Consider the following 23,282-nt stretch of genomic DNA (forward strand, 5'->3'; position numbering starts at 1 on the left):
GACACACAGCACACACACAGGGAATGCTCTGATAGAGGACAGGACCCCACTAGCCCTTTGGGGAGACAGAGGGAGAGTTTGCCAGCACACACCAGAGCGCTATATATATACAGGGATAACCTTATATAAGTGTTTTTCCCTAATATAGCTGCTGTATATATTAATATGCCAATTTAGTGCCCCCCCTCTCTTGTTTTACCCTGTTTCTGTAGTGCAGGACTGCAGGGGAGAGTCAGGGAGCCTTCCTCCAACGGAGCTGTGAGGAAAAAATGGCGCCAGTGTGCTGAGGAGATAGGCTCCGCCCCCTTCACGGCGGCCTTTCTCCCGCTTTTTAATGGAAAAATTGGCAGGGGTTAAATGCATCCATATAGCCCAGGAGCTATATGTGATGTATTTTTTGCCAAAAAAAGGTTTTTTTATTGCGTCTCAGGGCGCCCCCCCCAGCGCCCTGCACCCTCAGTGACCGGAGTGTGAAGTGTGCTGAGAGCAATGGCGCACAGCTGCGGTGCTGTGCGCTACCTTATTGAAGACAGGACGTCTTCTGCCGCCGATTTTCCGGACCTCTTCACTCTTCTGGCTCTGTAAGGGGGCCGGCGGCGCGGCTCCGGGACCCATCCATGGCTGGGCCTGTGATCGTCCCTCTGGAGCTAATGTCCAGTAGCCTAAGAAGCCCAATCCACTCTGCACGCAGGTGAGTTCGCTTCTTCTCCCCTTAGTCCCTCGGTGCAGTGAGCCTGTTGCCAGCAGGTCTCACTGAAAATAAAAAACCTACTTTAAACTTTTACACTAAGCAGCTCAGGAGAGCCCCTTAGCCTGCACCCGTCTCGTTCGGGCACAAAAATCTAACTGAGGCTTGGAGGAGGGTCATAGGGGGAGGAGCCAGTGCACACCAGGTAGTCCTAAAGCTTTTTACTTTTGTGCCCAGTCTCCTGCGGAGCCGCTATTCCCCATGGTCCTTTCGGAGTCCCCAGCATCCACTAGGACGTTAGAGAAAATAAGATTTTACTCACTGGTAAATCTATTTCTCGTAGTCCGTAGTGGATGCTGGGAGCCCGTCCCAAGTGCGGAATTCTGCAATACTTGTATATAGTTATTGCTTAACTATAGGGTTTTTCGTTCTGAGCCATCAGTTTAATGAGGCTCAGTTGTTGTTCATACTGTTAACTGGGTATAGTTATCACAAGTTGTACGGTGTGATTGGTGTGGCTGGTATGAGTCTTACCCTGGATTCCAAATCCTTTCCTTGTAATGTCAGCTCTTCCGGGCACAGTTTCCCTAACTGAGGTCTGGAGGAGGGGCATAGAGGGAGGAGCCAGTGCACACCAGATATAGTACCTAATCTTTTCTTTAGAGTGCCCAGTCTCCTGCGGAGCCCGTCTATTCCCCATGGTCCTTACGGAGTACCCAGCATCCACTACGGACTACGAGAAATAGATTTACCGGTGAGTAAAATCTTATTTTCACCATTCCACCTTACCATATGGATACTGCAAGCTTTGAGATTGCGATTAATGTTTCATCGGACCAGAGTAATATGTTTGCCACCATTCACTTAGATAGCTGCCTCTCTAGATGAACAACTATTAGAATGTGTATGTATATTCTGCGTTATGGCAGCGAATGTCGAGGACAGAATGCTGTCATGGTACTAGTGTTATCTTAGGTATTTTAACGGTGTCTGCATTATAGCTAGTGTTCATTCTAGCACCCTGTGCCTGTCACAGCCTGTACAGTTTCTCTTTCTTGCCTGGGGTGTAGCTCTTTGCTCTGGTCCTTCTAGCACACTCTGGTTTGTATCTCAGTGCCGAGATACAGACCAGAGTGTGCTAAAAGCACCAAAGCTGAGAGCAACACTCCAGGCAGGAAAGAGGAATGGCAGGAGTTGTGACAGGTGCAGGGTGCCAGAATGACCACTAATAACTGTAGCATCTTCCAGAACTACTAAATCCTCCAAAAACACTTGGACTCCTCAGTCTGTACACTTCAACATTAGATTATCACCTTTCCCTCCCTAACCAGTCCTGGCATACCCCCTCCCACATTCTTTGATGGATGAATATTCTATTAGTGCACTCGCCCACAATTATCCTAAAGACGGATCATTCTTGCACTGTAGCAGTGGCACTCATTTTTTTAGTATATTTATCTTTTTGCCTTTTGTAACCTTTCTTACCAAGTTTTAATGATTACTATGTCATTGTTTCTGATCTATGTGCCCTGTATTTTGTTATTCAGGAACTTACTACATTTTGTTTAATACAAATAAGTTATCCCTTTTATTCCTATATTATAACATTTGTCATAGAATGTTAATAAACCCACCACCAGCACCCACCACCAGCACATGGAAAGCTCTGAGCAGTGTATGTACATATCTCGGCCTTATCCCAGTCCTGGCCATAAATAGAGCACAGAGTTTGTGTGCAGTCAGGAGCTATTTCAGGCTCACAGCTGCCGCCCTGTGTGTGTGGGGTAGGGGGTTCACCGTGTCCCACCCACTGTGTCTATTCCTTTCTTCTCTAGCAGATCGTACCGTGTTTCTCTTAATGTCAAAACCTCCTTATGTGTTCACCATTAGTTTCTACTATTTCTACTCTGACTCATTATTATGGCACGTAGAGTAATGAATGATCTGTGATTTCCTTCTAGCTGTCCATATCTGAGGATCTCACCATGGTATCCGTAACACTGGGTAAGATTTACATCAATTAATATTCATTTGGTTATTTCCACGTACACTGTATCTCTGTAACTCTGAGCGTCCTTTACTTAGTTGATAAACGGCAGCAATATCTCCTGCAGTAAGTGGGGCACTATTACAGCTGTTTGTTCCTTTCCAGCCACTTCTGAATGGATCGCCTTCTTTAAAGAGGCCGGGATTCCTGCAGGACCTGCTGTCAACTATGCCGTGATGTTTGTGGACAACAGGTGAGATGGGCAGCGCTCTACGTAACAGCCATGACAATATTGCATTAGTGTTCACGCCAGGCTGTTTTAGCAGGGCGCCGCGCCCTGGCCAATTTTTTTAAGGGCAAACTCCGCCATGCCCTTTCTGCGGTGCCCTGCTAGAACAGCCGTCCGCTTCCTGCCCTCCCAGCGTGTAAAGATGCCATGCGCATGTGCACAGCATCCATTCACGCTGTGGGAGAGAGCTTGGGGGAAGCCCAGCACCTCCGTAGGTGCTGGGCACGCCCCCAACAGTGACGCCGCCGGCCGCCCACAACCCCTGTAATAACATCTGTGGGCCGCACCGCCCACTTCAATTACGTAGAATGGCCACACACCCTATTTTGCATGGCCACGCCCCCTTTTCGGCCACACACACATGACCCCCCCCCGTGGTCCGGCGCCCTTCCCTGCCCGATTCCTGGATTGAACACTATTGCATAATGACTTAGAGAAGTTCCAGGCCTGATTACTTTACCTGTATGAGTTCCTAATCTGTGGCGTGGAGAACGCTTATGAGTATCACTAATAAAAACATTTCTCTTTACTTTCTACTTGTAGTTAGTTTATTTTATCCTGTTAAATAAAGTCATAACTTACTGCAGTATAGACCTAGATCTGGAGGCCCAAATAAACAGCGAGATATGGTGCCAGCAACTCTGGCGCTAGAGTGATTGCCGCCATTTAGCTCATAAGCGTCAAAAAATGTAAAAGGCCAATTCGGGGAAATTTTTGCATTTTAAATAAGTGGCACTTTAAATCTACGGGCTAAAGTGCTGAAATGGCCCCAGTGCCTGCAGATCCCAGGCTGTTACACTTGAGCCGGAGTCTGTGTTGGGATAGCTTTCACGTTAAGTAGAGCAGTATTATTGTGCTGATGGCAGTTTTTACGCTGCTACAAGAGTTGCAAAATGTCGCAAAACACTTGTTCTTACAGGATCCAGAAAACAATGCTGATGGACCTCAATAAGGAAATCATGAATGAGATGGGGATAACCGCAGTGGGTGATGTTATTGCCATTCTAAAACACGCCAAGGTGGTTCACAGACAGGTGTGTATAACCATACGTGGGTATCTGGGCTTGGCTTAGAGGGTAATTCAGATCTGATCGCTGCTGGTGCGTTTTCGCACAGCGGGCGATCAGGTCCTAACTGCGTATGCACCGCAATGCGCATGCGCGTTGGACAACAACAACGGGCATCGCCGCTCAGCAATGGGATGGTGCGAAAAATCTGATTGCACGGGTGTTCGCAAGGTGCTTGACAGGAAGAGTCTTCAGTGTTTTCAGGGAGGGTGTCTGACGTCAGCTCCGGCCCCCGATCAGCCTGTTCTCATCGCACTGGAGGAGTAAGTCCTGGGTTACGCACAGACTGCACAAAGTGGATTTTTGCAGCTCGGAGTATGTACACATATGATCGCACACTTGCACAGCGAATTTACACTCCCCCTGGAGGAGGCGATTATCTGATCGCAGGACAGCAAAATTAGCAACCCAGCGGTCAGATCTGAATTACCCACTTAGGGGGTCATTCTGAGTTGATCGCTCGCAGCCATTTTTCGCAGCGACGCAAACAGGTTACTACTGCATATGCACCCGCAATGCACAGGTGCGTCGTGTGGCTACAAAGCGGATCGTTGCTGAGCGATGGAGTTAACAAAGAATCCATTCGCACAGCCGATCGCAAGAAGATTGACAAGAAGAGGGCGTTTGTGGGTGTCAACTGACCGTTTTCTGGGAGTGGTGCGGCGAACGCAGGCGTTTGCAGGGCGGATGTCTGACGTCAATCCCGGGACCAGGGTAAGTAACTCTTACCATGGTCTTGTTCTACACAAAACTTTTTTTGCATAGCTGGGCTGCACAAGCGATCGCAGCCTTGTTATACAAAAATACACTCCCCCCCTTCATAGGCGGCATCTAGTTGATTGCACTGGCTGCAAAAAGTTGCAGCGTGCGATCAACTCGGTATGACCCCCTTAGTTACCTATTGCTAAGTGCTGGTCCCTCTGATCCTACTTCTTACTATCATTTGTATCCTTACCACCTCCACCATAAACCAGTATGATTGGAGGCAGAACTTGTAGCATGTTCTTCTGGTTCTTAATCCTGGGGAGGGGGTATTTAGTCAGACCTGCAACCCCCGGTCTTCTGACCACTGAATGGCTGGTAGAGGGCGTATTCCCAGACAAGCAATAGTGTGTATGCTAGTGATAGAAGTCAGCCAGGGGTGAACCTTACCTGTGTCTTATTCCGCCCTCCATTAGGATATATGTAAAGCTTTGACAGAGCCCAACAGCCAGACCAGCATACAGACTGAGCTACGCCGGAGCGCTAACAGCCGTAAGTAGCAGTACACCGCATATTGCAAGACGCAGGGAAATATACAGATATAGAAATACATAGCTTGGAGTATGAGGACCTGGCTCTGCGCTGTAAGCTGTGAGTGCAGGTGGATGGGATGGCTGTGTTTTATATATTATGCGATACTTCTGTATAGAGCAGTGGTTCCCAAACTGGGTGTAGTGGCACCCTGCGGTGCCACTGGGCACATTCAGGGGTGCCATTAGTTGGTCCAGGGCAAAATTAAATTATTTATGGTCACTGTGATAGACCCATCACCATCTAACTGAACCTAAGGAAGACAAGTAAGCACAATTTACCTAATTTAATAACTTTGCTGAATTTCTCAAGAAGACACTTGTGGCTTAGGGGTGCCATGGAAAAGTGCTGATACTCTGGGGCGCTGTGATTCAAGAAAGTATGGCAACCACTGGTACAGAGGGTAGCATCAGGTCGTTGTGTAAGTGAGGGCATTGCACTTCTTTGAGTTCCTGCTCTGGAGTCTCCTTTTTCTTTAACAATCTCCTGTTTGGTCTCTGGGCCTTGTGGGTCTTATTACGTTCTCAATGCAAATCCCTATCTTATTATAGTTTCCATCTGTTTTTGTTTGGTATCATTGTTAATAACCGATAAGACAGATGTTGGGGAAAATGATGGGTCTGATGTATGGCGTCTAGGGGACCTCTCAGGTGTTGGTGCAGCTGAATATTAGCATACTTCCTGTTTTCATCTCAGCAGCTACAAGAATGATTGCCAATAGCCTGAGTCGCGATTCGCCACCATCCACACCGGTTCGCAGACCTGAACCAAGCACATCCAAGATCTCTGTGACAGTCTCAAATAAAGTGGCTCTGAAGAATGCTCAAGCAGGTAATCTTCATATCCTAGAAGAGACTAAAGGGTCCCATACACTAGACCGATAATGCCCAATTTCAGCCCAGTTGGGGCACTTGGCCCGATATATTGGGTGAAATCGGGCAATTTCGGTGTGCTTTTCCCCCGATCCGATCCACATTTCCATGTGCATCGGATCGGATCCCCCTAGATCCGACATATCACGAGTGCTGCACTCGTTATATGTCGGATCCCACAGTAAATGGATGGGAAAGTAAAAGATACATCGTATGCAAAAAAAACTGCATACGATATATCTAATGCTATCCTGCCAACGGGGAGGCTGCCGGGAGGTTGGAGGGAATCTTATATGACATGATGGACCGTGTATGGGGCCCTTGAAAGAAAAGGTCACGCTTAACCACCAGTCACACTAAAAACCATTCAACACGGCAGCTCCCACGGTAGTTTCTGCTGCCTACCACACAGAGAATGATTATAAAGAGCGTGGGGTGCTGGTTGTAATGGGCACATTTACTCTGCTGTTCTTAGATTTATTACATTATGTCGTAGCACATAAGTGTTTAAGATATAAAAGATGGGAAATCAACAACAGTCACACATCAGCTAGATAATGATGAGCCGTAAGTGTATCACTTATATAATGTCAGGAACAAGAGTATATGGTCATTCCAAAGTTGATTCTAGCATCCTCCAAGAAGTACTGTCCGCAGAGATACTGGTTCCAAAGTAAGGGATTATGGGAAGTTATCTCCTGGGTGAGTAAGACGACCCTTGGAGAATCCTATTGCCCAATAAGTACTCCGGCTGTTAGATCAGAATTCCGACGTGGCCTTCTCACTGTGAAAGTACTTTGTTTACTGATTCAGTTGATGGCAATATCTGCTGGCTGCTTCCTCTCCGCTAAAGTGCTGCTGTTGGTTGTGCAGTGCTCTATTCCACCAATCACTGAGATGGATGTAGGTACTTCTAGGGGGGGGGGGGGGGGGCTAAAGTCCTTGGAATGTCTATCATATCCTACTTCTATATCTGATGTGTGACTATTGTTGATTTTGGATCTTTTATATTTTAAAATACTTTTTGCTGTGTTTGCTCTGACATTTTACTTGAACTTTCTCACGAATACCAGAGTAAATGTACCCATTGCAACCATTTTCTTTGGATCCATCCTTCCTGTAATGTTCTGAAGGTGTGTAACGGATTGCCTGCTTCTCGTTACAGCCATGTCTGATCCAGCAGATGACACTGATGAGGTACCCCATAAACATCGCAGGGTGACAGCCGAAATGGAGGGGAAATACATTGTTAATATGCCGAAAGGAACCACGCCACGGACCAAGAAGATCCTAGAGGAGCAAGTGGCAATAGGTGGGTGTATTATTGCACTTTCTGAGCAGCTGGAACTGACCAGGCCTCATTTATTATTTTAGACATTTCCAGAGACCGTATTGGAAATAGTTTGTTTAGGATCACCTTTGTTTTGCACACATTACAGGCGTGACCAGAACGTCCGTCTTTGACAGGCTGGGGGAAGAAAGCAAATCGGATACTGTTGCTGGAGCGAAGGTGAGTAAATTGTATGGGGCATACTTATCAAGCATGCTTTTTTTCTGAAAATATACAGAAACTGTTTTTCTCTTACGTCCTAGAGGATGCTGGGGACTCCGTAAGGACCATGGGGTATAGACGGGCTCCGCAGGAGACATGGGCACCTAAAAGAACTTTCTAGTATGGTGTGCACTGGCTCCTCCCTCTATGCCCCTCCTCCAGACCTCAGTTAGATTTTGTGCCCAGAGGAGATAGGGTGCATTACAGGGAGCTCTCCTGAGTTTTCTGTAAAAAGAATTTTGTTAGGTTTTTTATTTTCAGGGAGCTCTGCTGGCAACAGACTCCCTGCATCGTGGGACTGAGGGGAGAGAAGCAGACCCACTTCTTAAGAGTTTAAGGGCTCTGCCTCTTAGGCTACTGGACACCATTAGCTCCAGAGGGAGTCGGAACACAGGTCTCACCCTGGGGTTCGTCCCGGAGCCGCGCCGCCATCCTCCTCACAGATGCCGGAAAAAAGAAGCCGGGTGAGTATTAGAAAAGAAAGAAGACGTCAGGCAGCAGAAGACTTCAGTTCTTCCTGAGGTAAGCTCGCAGCAGTAAGCTGCGCGCCATTGCTCCCACATAACACACACACACACACACACACATGGCACTGATGGGTGCAGGGCGCAGGGGGGGGTGCCCTGGGCAGCAATAAACCTCGTTTTGGCACAAAAGGATGTTATTAGGCTGCTGAGGCAGTAAATAAACGATTCCCCGCCATTATTTTCAGATACAGAACGGGACCGAAGCCTGCCGCTGGAGGGGGCGGAGCTTGATCTCTCGGCACTAATCAGCGCCATTTTCTCCACAGAAGCTGCAGAGAACGCTGGCTCCCCGGACTCTCCCCTGCTGAAGAGCTCAGAGGGCTGAAAAAAGAGAGGGGGGCACATAATTGGCGCAGTGAGTGGGGGAAATCAATATATATATATATATATATATATATATATAGTGTATAGCAAAAGCAGCGGCACTCAGCAGTCAGACGTAGATGAAGAAGTTGCGTTTATTTACAGGATGTAAATAAACGCAATTTCTTCATCTACGTCTGACTGCTGAGTGCCGCTGCTTTTGCTATGCACCATATTGGATCCCACTGTGGATTACAGAGGGCACCGCAGCAAGTATTCCAGTACCCTTACTTTTGAGTGCCGATCCCCACACCGCTATCTATATATATATATATATATATATATATAAGCGCTGTCTGGGTTTTCCTGGGTCAGTTTGGCGCTGGTGTGTGCTGGCGTACTCTCTCTCTCTGTCTCTCCAAAGGGCCTTCTTTAGGGAATTGTCCCCTTATAGTTATTTCCCAGTGTGTGTGGGGTGTCGGTACGTGTGTGTCGGCATGTCTGAAGCGGAAGGCTTATCCAAAGAGGAGGTGGAACAGATGAGTGGTGTGTCATAGTCGGCGGTGCCGACTCAGGATTGGATGGATATGTGGCATATGTTAAATGCAAGTGTAGCTTCACTACATAAAAGGCTGGACAAAGCAGAGTCCAGGGTGTCGACATCTACGGATGGCACCGACTCACAGGACCCGTCGGGGTCTCAGAAACGTCCCTTCTCACAAATAGGGGACACAGATACCGACACGGACTCTGATTCCAGTGTCGACTATGATGAAGCAAGATTGCACCCCAGGGTGACAAAAAGTATTCAGTGCATGATTATTGCAATAAAATATGTTTTACGTATCACTGATGAGCCCTCGGTGCCCGACACGAGGATACACATGTTTAAGGGAAGAAAACAGATTATGAATTTTCCTCCTTCCCATGAACTAAATGAGTTATGTGGAAAAGCTTGGGAAACTCCAGATAAGAAGTTGCAGAATCCCAAAAGGGTTCTTATGGCATACCCTTTCCCTACACAGGACAGGGTACATTGGGAATCCTCTCTCACAGTGGACAAAGCCTTAACACGCCTTTTCAAGAGGCGCTACCGTCCCCTGACACAGCGGCCCTCAAGGACCCTGCGGACCGCAGGCAGGAGACTACATTAAAGTCTATTTACACACATATTGGTACTTTGCTTAGACCGGCAATTGCGTCGGCATGGGTATGTAGTGCAGTAGCAGCGTGGACAGATACCCTGTCAGCTGACCTTGATAGGGATACAATTATGTTAACATTAGCTCATATTAAGGATGCAGTCTTATATATGAGGGACGCTCAAAGAGACATTGGATTACTGGGTTCGAGAGCCAATGCTATGGCTATTTCGGCAAGAAGAGCCTTATGGATCAGCCAATGGACGGGGATGCAGAATCAAAAAGGCATATGGAGGTTTTACCTTACAAAGGTGATGTATTGTTTGGGGACGGCCTCGCGGACCTGGTCTCCACAGCTACCGCGGGTAAGTCTACCTTTTTACCTTTTGTTCCCCAACAGCAAAAGAAACCTCCACAATATCAGATGCAGTCCTTTCGGTCGCATAGATCCAGAAGAGGTCGGGGCTCCTCTTTCCTCGCCAGAGGTAAGGGTAGAGGCAAGAGGACACTTGCTGCGGCTAGTTCCTAAGAGCAGAAGTCCTCCCCGGCTTCCGCTAAGTCCACCGCATGACGCTGAGGCTCCCCTGCGGGAATCCGCACAGGTGAGAGCACGCCTTCGACTATTCAGCCAAGTCTGGGTTCAGTCAGACGTGGACCCTTGGGTGATAGAAATAGTCTCCCAGGGTTACAAGCTGGAATTCGAAGAGGTGCCCCACGTCGATTTTTCAAGTCGGCCTTACCAGCTTCTACCCCAGAACGGGAAGTAGTGCTGGCTGCAATTCAAACGCTGTGTCAACAGCGAGTGATTATCAGGGTTCCCCTGAGCCAACAGGGAAAAGGGTATTATTCAACCCTATTTGTGGTCCCGAAGCCGGATGGTTGGTCAGGCCCATTTTAAATCTAAAATCCCTAGACCTGTACTTGAAAAGATTCAAATTCAAGATGGAATCGCTCCGAGCGGTGATAGCCTGCCTGGAAGGGGGGTATTTTATGGTGTTACTGGACATAAAGGATGCTTACCTTCATGTCCCCATATATCCCTCTCATCAGGAGTACCTGAGATTCGCGGTACAGGATGGTCATTATCAGTTTCAGAAAATTATGGTGATCCTGCGCAAGCAAGGAGTCACGATTATCCCATACTTGGACGATCTCCTGATAAAAGCGAGGTCAAGACAACTACTGGAGAACGTGTCACTCTCTCAGAGAGTGCTTTAGCAACAGAGTTGGATTCTCAATCTGCCAAAGTCACAGTTGGTTCCGACAACTCGACTGACGTTCCTAGGCATGATACTGGACATGGAACAAAAGAAAGTTTTCCTCACGTGGGAAAAAGTCCAGGACCTCCAGAACAGGGTCCGAGACCTGCTAAATCCGAAAAGAGTGTCAGTTCATCAATGCACTCGGGTTCTGGGGGAAATGGTGGCAACTTACGAGGCCATTCCCTTCGGCAGGTTCCATGCAAGGACGTTTCAATGGGATCTTCTGGACAAATAGTCCGGGTCCCATCTACAATTATCAAAAAATAACACTGTCCCCCAGGGCCAGGGTGTCTCTTCTATGGTGGCTGCAAAGTGCTCACCTTCTAGAGGGTTGCAGGTTCGGCATTCAGGACTGGATCCTGGTAACCACGGACGCGAGCCTCCGAGGATGGGGAGCAGTAACCCTAGGAAGAAATTTTCAGGGACTGTGGTCAGACCAGGAGTCCTGTCTACACATCAACGTGTTGGAACTAAGGGCCATATACAACGGCCTTCGACAAGCGGAGGGTCTTCTTCGCAACCTACCGGTTCTGATTAAATTGGACAATGTCACAGCAGTGGCTCATGGGAACCGCCAAGGCGGGACAAAAAGCACAGTCGCAATGGCAGAAGCCACCAGGATTCTTCGCTGGGCGGAAAATCACATAAGCGCTCTGTCAGCAGTCTTCATTCCGGAGCAGACTTCCTCAGCAGACACGATCTCCATCCAGGAGAGTGAAGACTTCATCAAGAAGTCTTTGCAGAGATAACGAGTCTCGGGGGAGTTCCTCAAATAGACATGATGGCGTCACGCCTCAACAAAAAGCTGAGGAGGTATTCTGCCAGGTCCCGGGACCCTCCGGCAATAGCAGTAGACGCTCTGGTAACACCATGGGTATTCCAGTTGGTCTATGTGTTTCCTCCTCTTCCTCTCATCACAAAAGTGTTGAGGATCGTAAGACGAAAAAGAGTACAGACAATTCTCATTGTTCCAGACTGGCCTCGAAGGGCCTGGTACTCAGATCTTCAGGAGATGCTCACAGAAGATCCTGGGCCTCTTCCTCTGAGAGAGGACCTGTTCTAAGACTTACCGCGGTTACGTTTGACGGCATGGCGGTTGAACGCCGGATCCTAGCTGAGAAGGGTATTCCGGAGGAGGTCATACCTACTCTAATAAAGGCTAGGAAGGAGGTGACGGCATAACATTATCACCGTATCTGGCGGAAATATGCCTCTTGGTGTGAAACCAAGAATGCTCTTACGGAAGATTTCCATCTGGGTCGTTTTCTCCACTTCCTACAGACAGGAGTGGATATGGGCCTAAAGTTAGGATCTGTTAAAGTACAGATTTCGGCCCTGTCGATATTCTTTCAGAAGGAATTGGCTTCTCTTCCAGAAGTCCAGATTTTTGTAAAGGGAGTGCTACACATCCTGCCTCCTTTTGTGCCCCCAGGGGCACCATGGGACCTGAACGTGGTGTTACAGTTCCTTAAATCACACTGGTTTGAACCCCTTCAAACGGTGGAGTTGAAGTTCTCACCTGGAAGGTGGTCATGTTGTTAGCCTTGGCATCTGCAAGGCTTGTGTCAGAATTAGCGGCCTTGTCTCACAAGAGCCCTTACTTGATTTTTCATGTGGATAGAGCAGAAGTGAGGACTCGTCCTCAATTTTTACCTAAGGTGGTGTCTTCATTTCATATGAAACAACCTATAGTGGTGCCTGTGGCTACGAGTGACTTGGAGGATTCCAGGTCCCTGGATGTAGTCAGGGCCTTAAAGATTATGTAGCCAGGACGGCTAGAATTCGGAAAACAGAAGCATTGTTTGTCCTGTATGCTGCCAACAAGATTGGCACGCCTGCTTCGAAGCAGACTATTGCGCGCTGGATCTGTAACACGATTCAGCAGGCTTATGTTACGGCTGGATTGCCGTTACCGCATTCAGTAAAGGCCCATTCCACTAGGAAGGTGGGCTCTTCTTGGGCGGCTGCCCGGGACGTCTCGGCATTACAGCTTTGCCGAGCAGCGACTTGGTCGGGTTCAAACACTTTTGCTAAATTCTACATGTTTGATACCCTGGCTGATGAGGACCTAGCATTGCTCAGTCGGTGCTTCAGAGTCATCCGCACTCTCCCGCCCGATTGGGAGCTTTGGTATAAACCCCATGGTCCTTACAGAGTCCCCAGCATCCTCTAGGACGTAAGAGAAAATAAGATTTTAAACCTACCTGTAAATCTTTTTCTCCTAGTCCGTAGAGGATGCTGGGCGCCCGTCCCAGTGCGGAAAATCTGCAAGACTTGTATATAGTTATTACTTACATAAGGGTTATGTTACAGTTAGTATCGGTCCAAGATCGATTCTGTCGTTTGTTCATACTGTTAACTGGTTATGTGTATTCCAAATTATATGTTATGATTGGTGTGGGCTGGTATGAATCTTGTCCTTAGATTAACAAAATCCTTTCCTCGTATTGTCCATCTCCTCTGGGCACAGTTCTCTAACTGAGGTCTGGAGGAGGGGCATAGAGGGAGGAGCCAGTGCACACCATACTAGAAAGTTATTTTAGGTGCCCATGTCTCCTGCGGAGCCCGTCTATACCCCATGGTCCTTACGGAGTCCCCAGCATCCTCTACGGACTAGGAGAAAAAGATTTACCGGTAGGTTTAAAATCTTTTTTCTTTTTCTTTCTTTTTTTAATGTGTTAAACACCCATGTTCATTCGAAGAACAACAGCTTGCTCTAAAAGGCTTTTTGTCTTCTTCAAGGTCCATAGGGCTCCACAGGAAATACCTTGGGGTTTAGATGGTGGAGACGACTGGGTACCAAACAGTTAAACATTTAAAAAGGCTTTTTTTTCCCCCAGAGCTTGAAGTCCATAGTTGAAGTTCTCTTCAGATGGTGATAGCAGGCACTTTAGCAGAGGCTGTGGGATAGATATCCCTCCCCAGTGTGTTTGCAGCTCCTCCTGTCTTGCCTCCCACTCTCTCTCCAGTTGTACCTGACATCAGAGACCCAGACCTTGTAGTGCACCTACAGCCACAACCTGACGTGAATTATAGCATTTGGATGATAACTATTTTTTCTACATTTGGAAAGTGAATGTCAATAATAGTTTTCACTCTAGGATTTTTTTAGGGCAGGGTGCTGATCATTGAGGAGGGCACATTTTTATTTTGAAGGGCACATTTTTATTTTGAAGGGCACATTTCTGATGTGACGCTCTGCGCACAAAGCATAGCGCATATGTTTATAGTTTTTGTACATACATTTTCCCGTTAGTGTATCATATACCCCCACATACATATAGGACACCCATGTAACACCTAACATCTGTACCGAGAAAAAATACTGTATATGTCCAGTCTTTTTGAAAGATCGTCTGTAGCATATACATACTGTAAGTAGATAATTATAAATGTCTCCTCCAGTGCTGAAGTAGTTAGAATCCTTGTGTTATAAAACAGAAAAGTGAAGCAGTGGGTTAAAATATATGGGGAAAAAATAAGTCTGTTCTACTAGGGAAATAGTGTAAGCAGTACATGCTCACTGCTTACCCTGTTCTTTCCCTCTTCATCAGAGTGCTGTTAAGCCGGCAGCCACAGCAGTGATACCATTTACAGTCCCTCCTCTGCCATACAGTTCGCTAAGTATAGAAATTGTTTCCAATTTAATTTCAGAGGTGGGCAAGGAGTAGACAACTACATTGTAACATGCACTCCTACTGTTGCATTCTGTATACAAGGGGGAGATTTATGATCCTGCAGGGTGCTTTTTTACATTTAAAAAATGGGCAGGGCGCAGCACCCTGCTGAAACAGCCTAGAAGGAACACTAAATAATAAATTTAACAATAGCAGCTTAAAAAGCTGCTATTCTGTCTGTGCTATGACATAACATTATATTATTATTTCTCTGACGTCCTAAGTGGATGCTGGGGACTCCGTCAGGACCATGGGGATTAGCGGCTCCGCAGGAGACAGGGCACAAAACTAAAGCTTTAGAATCAGGTGGTGTGTACTGGCTCCTCCCCCTATGACCCTCCTCCAAGCCTCAGTTAGGTTTTTGTGCCCGTCCGAGCAGGGTGCAATCTAGGTGGCTCTCTTAAGGAGCTGCTTAGAAAAAGTTTTTAGGTTTCTTATTTTCACTGAGTCCTGCTGGCAACAGGCTCACTGCATCGAGGGACTTAGGGGAGAGAAGTTCAACTCACCTGCGTGCAGGATGGATTGGCTTCTTAGGCTACTGGACACCATTAGCTCCAGAGGGAGTCGGAACACAGGTCTCACCCTGGGGTTCGCCCCGGAGCCGCGCCGCCGACCCCCCTTGCAGATGCTGAAGATTGAAGGTCCAGAAACTGGCGGCAGAAGGCTTTTCAGTCTTCATGAAGGTAGCGCACAGCACTGCAGCTGTGCGCCATTGTTGTCACACACTTCACACCAACGGTCACGGAGGGTGCAGGGCGTTGCTGGGGGCGCCCTGGGCAGCAATGTATAATACCTTATTCTGGCTAAAAATACATCACATATAGCCCCTGGAGGCTATATGGATGTATTTAACCCCTGCCAGGTCTCAGAAAAACGGGAGAAGAAGCCCGCCGAAAAGGGGGCGGGGCCTATTCTCCTCAGCACACAGCGCCATTTTCCCTCACAGAAATGCTAGTGGGAAGGCTCCCAGGCTCTCCCCTGCACTGCACTACAGAAACAGGGTTAAAACAGAGAGGGGGGGCACTTATTTGGCGATATGTATATATATATATATATATATTAAAATGCTATAAGGGAAAAACACTTATATAAAGGTTGTCCCTGTATAATATAGCGTTTTTGGTGTGTGCTGGCAAACTCTCCCTCTGTCTCCCCAAAGGGCTAGTGGGGTCCTGTCCTCTATCAGAGCATTCCCTGTGTGTGTGCTGTGTGTCGGTACTTGTGTGTCGACATGTATGAGGACGATGTTGGTGAGGAGGCGGAGCAATTGCCGGTAATGGTGATGTCACTCTCTAGGGAGTCGACACCGGAATGGATGGCTTATTTAAGGAATTACGTGATAATGTCAACACGCTGCAAGGTCGGTTGACGACATGAGACGGCCGGCAAACCAATTAGTACCTGTCCAGGCGTCTAAAACACCGTCAGGGGCGTTAAAACGTCCTTTTTACCTCAGTCGGTCGACACAGACACGGACACTGACTCCAGTGTCGACGGTGAAGAAACAAACGTATTTTCCTTTAGGGCCACACGTTACTTGTTAAGGGCAATGAAGGAGATGTTACATATTTCTGATTCTACAAGTACCACAAAAAAGGGTATTATGTGGAGTGTGAAAAAACTACATGTGGTTTTTCCTGAATCAGATAAATTAAATGAAGTGTGTGATGATGCGTGGGTTTCCCCCGATAGAAAATTATTGGCGGTATACCTTTTCCCGCCAGAAGTTATGGCGCGTTGGGAAACACACCTTAGGGTGGATAAGGCGCTCACACGCTTATAAAAACAAGTGGCGTTACCGTCTCCAGATACGGACGCCCTCAAGGAGCCAACTGATAGGAGGTTGGAAAATATCCTAAAAAGTATATACACACATACTGGTGTTATACTGCGACCAGCGATCGCCTCAGCCTGGATGGGCAGCGCTGGGGTGGCTTGGTCGGATTCCCTGACTGGAAATATTGATACCCTTGACAGGGACAGTATTTTATTGACTATAGAGCATTTAAAAGATGCATTTCTATATATGCGAAACTCTGGCATCAAGAGTAAGTGCGATGTCCATATCTGCCAGACGATGTTTATGGACACGACAGTGGTCAGGTGATGCAGATTCCAAACGGCACATGGAAGTATTGCCGTATAAAGGGGAGGAGTTATTTGGGGTCGGTCCATCGGACCTGGTGGCCACGGCAACAGCTAGAAAATCCACCTTTTTTACCCCAAGTCACATCTCAGCAGAAAAAGACATAGTCTTTTCAGCCTCAGTCCTTTCGTCCCCATAATATCTGCCCAGGGATAGAGGTAAGGGAAGAAGACTGCAGCAGGCAGCCCATTCCCAGGAACAGAAGCCTTCCACCGCTTCTGCCAAGTCCTCAGCATGACGCTGGGGCCGTACAAACAGGTGCGGTGGGGGGTCGTCTCAAGAGTTTCAGCACGCAGTGGGCTCACTCGCAAGTGGACCCCTGGATCCTACAAGTAGTATCCCAGGGGTACAGATTGGAAATTCGAGACGTCTCCCCCTCGCAAGTTCCTGAAGTTTGCTTTACCAACGTCTACCTCCGACAGGGAGGCAGTATTGGAAACAATTCACAAGCTGTATTCCCAGCAGGTGATAATCAAAGTACCCCTCCTACAACAAGTAAAGGGGTATTATTCCACACTATATTGTGGTACTGAAGCCAGACGGCTCGGTGAGACCTATTCTAAATGGAGTCACTCAGAGCAGTGATAGCGAACCAGGAAGAAGGGGACTATATGGTGTCCCTGGACATCAAGGATGCTTACCTCCATGTCCAAATTTGCCCTTCTCACAAAGGGTACCTCAGGTACGTGGTACAAAACTGTCACTATCAGTTTCAGACGCTGCTGTTTGGATTGTCCACGGCACCCCGGGTCTTTACCAAGGTAATGGCCGAAATGATGATTCTTCTTCAAAGAAAAGGCGTCTTAATTATCCCTTACTTGGACGATCTCCTGATAAGGGCAAGGTCCAGAGAACAGTTGGAGGTCTGAGTAGCACTATCTCAAGTAGTTCTACGACAGCACGGGTGGATTCTAAATATTCCAAAATCGCAGCTGTCTCCGACGACACGTCTGCTGTCCCTAGGGATGATTCTGGACACAGTCCAGAAAAAGGTGTTTCTCCCGGAGGAGAAAGCCAGGGAGTTATCCGAGCTAGTCAGGAACCTCCAAGAACCAGGAAAAGTGTCAGTGCATCATTGCACAAGGGTCCTGGGAAAAATGGTGGCTTCTTACGAAGCGATTCCATTCGGCAGATTTCACGCAAGAACTTTTCAGTGGGATCTGCTGGACAAATGGTCCGGATCGCATCTTCAGATGCATCAGCGGATAACCCTGTCTCCAAGGACAAGGGTGTCTCTTCTGTGGTGGCTGCAGAGTGCTCATCTACTAAAGGGCCACAGTTATGCATTCAGGACTGGGTCCTGGTGACCACGGATTCCAGCTTGAAAGGCTGGGGAGCAGTCACACAGGGAAAAAATTTCCAGGGAGTGTGATCAAGTCTGGCGACTTCTCTCCGCATAAATATACTGGAGCTAAGAGAAATTTACAATGCTCTAAGCTTAGCAAGACCTCTGCTTCAAGGTCAGCCGGTATTGATCCAGTGGGACAACATCACGGCAGTCGCCCACGTAAACAGACAGGGCGGCACAAGAAGCAGGAGGACAATGGCAGAAACTGCAAGGATTCTTCGCTGGGCGGAAAATCATGTGATAGCACTGTCAACAGTTTTCATTCCGGGAGTGGACAACTGGGAAGCAGACTTCCTCAGCACGACCTCCACCCGGGAGAGTGGGGACTTCATCGAGAAGTTTTTTCCACATGATTGTGCACCGTTGGGAAAGACCAAAGGTGGACATGATGGCGTCCCGCCTGAACAAAAAACTGGACAGGTATTGCGCTAGGTCAAGAGACCCTCAGGCAATAGCTGTGGACGTTCTGGTAACACCAGGGGTGTACCAGTCGGTGTATGTGTTCCCTCCTCTGCTTCTCATACCAAAGGTACTGAGAATTATAAGACGTAGAGGAGTAAGAACTATACTCGTGGCTCCGGATGGGCCAAGAAGGACTTGGTACCCGGAACTTCAAGAGATGCTCACAGAGGACTCAGGGCCTCTGCCGATAAGAAGGGACTTGTTTCAGCAAGTACCATGTCTGTTCCAAGACTTACCGCGGCTGCGTTTGACGGCATGGCGGTTGAACGCCGGATCCTAAGGGAAAAAGGCATTCCGGAAGAGGTCATTCCTACCCTGGTCAAAGCCAGGAAGGAGGTGACCGCACAACATTATCACCACATGTGGCGAAAATATGTTGCGTGGTGTGAGGCCAGGAAGGCCCCACGAAGAAATTTCAACTCGGTCGATTCCTGCATTTCCTGCAAACAGGAGTGTCTATGGGCCTCAAATTGGGGTCCATTAAGGTTCAAATTTCGGCCCTGTCGATTTTCTTCCAGAAAGAATTGGCTTCAGTTCCTGAAGTCCAGAAATTTGACAAGGGAGTACTGCATATACAACCCCCTTTTGTGCCTCCAGTGGCACTGTGGGATCTCAACGTAGTCCTGGGATTCCTCAAATCACGTTGGTTTAAACCGCTCAAATCTGTGGATTTGAAATATCTCACATGGAAAGTGACCATGATGTTGGCCCTGGCCTCGGCCAGGCGAGTGTCAGAATTGGCGGCTTTGTCTCACAAAAGCCCATATCTGATTGTCCATTCGGACAGGGCAGAGCTGCGGACTCGTCCCCAGTTTCTCCCTAAGTTGGTGTCAGCGTTTCATCTGAACCAGCTTATTGTGGTACCTGCGGCTACTAGAGACTTGGAGGACTCCAAGTTGCTAGATGTTGTCAGGGCCCTGAAAATATAGATTTCCAGGACGGCTGGAGTCAGGAAAACTGACTTGCTGTTATCCTGTATGCACCCAAAAAATGGGTGCTCTTGCTTCTAAGCAGACGATTGCTAGTTGAATGTGTAGTACAATTCAGCTTGCACATTCTGTGGCAGGACTGCCACAGCCAAAATATATAAATGCCCATTCCACAAGGAAGGTGGGCTCATCTTGGGCGACTGCCCGAGGGGTCTCGGCTTTACAACTTTGCCGAGCTGCTACTTGGTCAGGGGCACACCCTGGCTGAGGAGGACCTGGAGTTCTCTCACTCGGTGCTGCAGAGTCATCCGCACTCTCCCGCCCGTTTGGGAGCTTTGGTATAATCCCCATGGTCCTGACGGAGTCCCCAGCATCCACTTAGGACGTCAGAGAAAATAAGATTTTACTTACCGATAAATCTATTTCTCGTAATCCGTAGTGGATGCTGGGCGCCCATCCCAAGTGCGGATTGTCTGCAATACTTGTACATAGTTGTTGTTACAAAAAAATCGGGTTGTTATTGTTGTGAGCCGTCTGTTCAGAGGCTCCTACGTTTGTCATACTGTTAACTGGGTTCAGATCACAAGTTATACGGTGTGATTGGTGTGGCTGGTATGAGTCTTACCCGGGATTCAATATCCTTCCTTATTGTGTACGCTCGTCCGGGCACAGTATCCTAACTGAGGCTTGGAGGAGGGTCATAGGGGGAGGAGCCAGTACACACCACCTGATCCTAAAGCTTTAGTTTTGTGCCCTGTCTCCTGCGGAGCCGCTAATCCCCATGGTCCTGACGGAGTCCCCAGCATCCACTACGGACTACGAGAAATAGATTTATCGGTAAGTAAAATCTTATTTTTTATATCGTACTATATTATATATCAGACCTCCATATGTGCGTTCGGTGTATCGTCATGACAGCTAGTTTTCAGAGGTTCCGCAATGTTTATATTTTAGTGCTGTAATACTTGGGTTTTTTTTTTGTTTGTTGCGATAATTGACTTACATTATATGTGATTTTTCTCAAAAAATTATATAGGCCGCTACATTTCTCTGACGTCCTAGTGGATGCTGGGTACTCCGTAAGGACCATGGGGTATAGACGGGCTCCGCAGGAGACTGGGCACTCTTAAAAGAAAGATTAGGTACTATATCTGGTGTGCACTGGCTCCTCCCTCTATGCCCCTCCTCCAGACCTCAGTTAGTATCTGTGCCCGGCCAGAGCTGGATGCACCCTAGGGGCTCTCCTGAGCTTCCTAGAAAAGAAAGTATTTGTTAGGTTTTTTATTTTCAGTGAGATCTGCTGGCAACAGACACTGCTACGTGGGACTGAGGGGAGAGAAGCGAACCTACCTGCTTGCAGCTAGCTTGGGCTTCTAAGGCTACTGGACACCATTAGCTCCAGAGGGATCGAACACAGGCCCAGTCCTCGGTCGTCCGGTCCCGTAGCCGCGCCGCCGTCCCCCTTGCAGAGCCAGAAGAACGAAGAGAAAGTTGAAAATCGGCGGCTGAAGACTCCGGTCTTCATTAAGGGCCTTCTTCCTCAGCACACCGGCGCCATTTTCTCTTCACAGCTCAGCTGGAAGGAAGCTCCCCAGGCTCTCCCCTGCAGTATCCTGGTTCACAAAGGGTAAAAAAGAGAGGGGGGGCACATAAATTTAGGCGCAAACTGTGTATATTAGCTGCTATAGGGGAAAAATCACTCAGTATAGTGTACATCCCTGTATTATATAGCGCTGTGTTGTGTGCTGGCATACTCTCTCTCTGTCTCTCCAAAGGGCCTGGTGGGGGAACTGTCTTCAAATAGAGCATCCCCTGTGTGTGTGGTGTGTCTGTACGCGTGTGTCGACATGTCTGAGGTAAAAGGCTCCTCTAAGGAGGTGATAGAGCGGATATGTGTGTGGGAGGGTGTCTCCGTCGACAACGCCGACACCTGTTTGGATATGTGTAAGTGCTGAGGTAAAATTATTGCACAAAAGGTTAGGGAACAGAAAGGAAATCTACCCTGGTCTGTCCCTATGTCACAGAGTCCTTCAGAGTCTCTCTATGTTCACTATCCAAAATAACAAAGTATCGACACGGAGTTTAACTCCACTGTCGACTACGATAATGCAAAGTTACAGCCAAGAGGGCTAAAAGATATTCAATATATGATTATTGGAATAAAAGATGATTTGCATATCACTCATCTGTCCCTGACACGAGAGTACACATGTTAAGGGGAAGAATGCGGAGGTAAATTTCCCTCCTCTCATGAGGAAAAAGAGCGGGAATCTCCAGACAAGAGACGGCAGCTTCCCACAAGAGAATTCTCAGGCTGTATCCTTTCCCCACTAGGGCCAGGATGTGTTGAGAATCTTCCCCTTGGGTGTCCTGTTTGCACTAGCTATTCTCAGGGATCCTGCAGATAGTGTGCACATTCTAGTATACTACCCAGACCGGCGATTGTGTCGGCATGGGTTTATAGCGCTGTGGCAGCGTGGACAGGTACCTTATCAGCAGAGATTGAGACCCTAGTATGCATATAAATATTTTAAGATGCTGTCTTAAGTGATAGATATATAATTATAAAGCATGCCCAAAGGGACATGAGTATACTGGGTCCTAGAGACAAAAGCTATGTCGATTTCTGCTTGACGTGTCCTGTAGAATATACATTGGACAGATGATGCCGACTTAAGAGGCATATGGAAGGCTGAGGATTGTGTGGAGAAAGGTTCTCGGGCCTGGTCTCCACAGCTATAGCTGGTAATTCTGATATTTTGCCTTATATTCCTGCACAGCCTAGGAAAGCACGACATTATTAAATGCAGCTTTTCGAATAAAGAAACAAGAAAGTCTGAGGTGCGTCCTTTCTTGTCAGAGCCGGGGGCAGAGGAAAGAAGCTGTACAACACAGCTAGTCCCCAGGAACAGAATTCCTCCCCGGCCTCTACAAAAATCCACCGCATGTCGCTGGGGCTCCACAGGCGGAGCTAGGCCCGGTGGGGACACGCCTTCGTAAGTTCAGCCACAAGTGGGTTCACTCCCTGTTAGATCCCTGGGCAATAGAAATTGTATCGCAGGGATACGGGCTGGACTGTGAGAAGATGCCCCCTCACCGAGGACCCGGCGGGCTTCCCCCCAAGAGAGGGAGCCAGTGTTAACTGCAATTCGTAAATTGTATCTTCAACAGGTGGTGGTCAAGGGTCCCCTCCTTCAACAAGAGGGTGTTATTATTCGACCATGTTATAATCCCGAAACCAGACGGTTCGGTTAGACCCATATTGTATTAAAATCCCTGAACATATACCTGAAAAGGTTCAGGTTCAAGATGGAATCGCTAAGAGCGGTCATTGCAAGCCTGAAATGAATCGGGACATAAGGGATGCATACCTTAGTGTCCCCATTTATCCACCTCATCAGGCGTACCTCAGAATTGCGGTACGGGATTGTCATTACCAATTTCACCAAGGTAATGGCGGATATGATGGTGCTCCTGCGGAAGCAAGGTGTCACTTTTATCACATACTTGGATGATCTCCTCATAAAAGCGAGATCAAGAGAGCAGTTGCTGGACAGCGTATCACCTTCTCTGGAAGTGAAACGGCAACACGACTGGATTCTATATATTCCGAAGTCGCAGTTGGTTCCTACAGCTCATCTGCCTCGCCTAGGCATGATCCTAGACACAGACTAGAAGAGGGTTTATCTCCCGATAGAGAGAGCTCAGGAGCTCATGACACTGGTCAGGAATCCATTG

General features: G+C 47.9%; 1 protein-coding gene across 3 annotated transcripts in view; it reads left to right on the forward strand.

Annotated features, from left to right (window-relative positions):
* Positions 1-23,282, forward strand: part of C8H19orf47 (chromosome 8 C19orf47 homolog) — a 46,054-nt gene that overhangs the window by 19,379 nt on the left and 3,393 nt on the right. The window contains exons 2-9 of one of the 3 annotated variants that reach the window (XM_063937680.1): positions 1,352-1,442; positions 2,650-2,692; positions 2,841-2,928; positions 3,884-3,998; positions 5,210-5,285; positions 6,021-6,155; positions 7,362-7,508; positions 7,636-7,706. In XM_063937680.1, coding sequence (XP_063793750.1) covers positions 2,674-2,692; positions 2,841-2,928; positions 3,884-3,998; positions 5,210-5,285; positions 6,021-6,155; positions 7,362-7,508; positions 7,636-7,706 — 651 coding nt within the window. In that variant the 5' untranslated portion in view covers positions 1,352-1,442; positions 2,650-2,673. Of the gene's footprint in view, positions 1-1,351; positions 1,443-2,494; positions 2,693-2,840; positions 2,929-3,883; positions 3,999-5,209; positions 5,286-6,020; positions 6,156-7,361; positions 7,509-7,635; positions 7,707-23,282 lie in introns of those variants that run through there. The other 2 variants (XM_063937679.1, XM_063937681.1) reach the window with 2 other exon arrangements.

Source organism: Pseudophryne corroboree, chromosome 8 (genome assembly GCF_028390025.1).
Source record: "Pseudophryne corroboree isolate aPseCor3 chromosome 8, aPseCor3.hap2, whole genome shotgun sequence".
In the NCBI taxonomy this organism is placed as follows: domain Eukaryota; kingdom Metazoa; phylum Chordata; class Amphibia; order Anura; family Myobatrachidae; genus Pseudophryne; species Pseudophryne corroboree.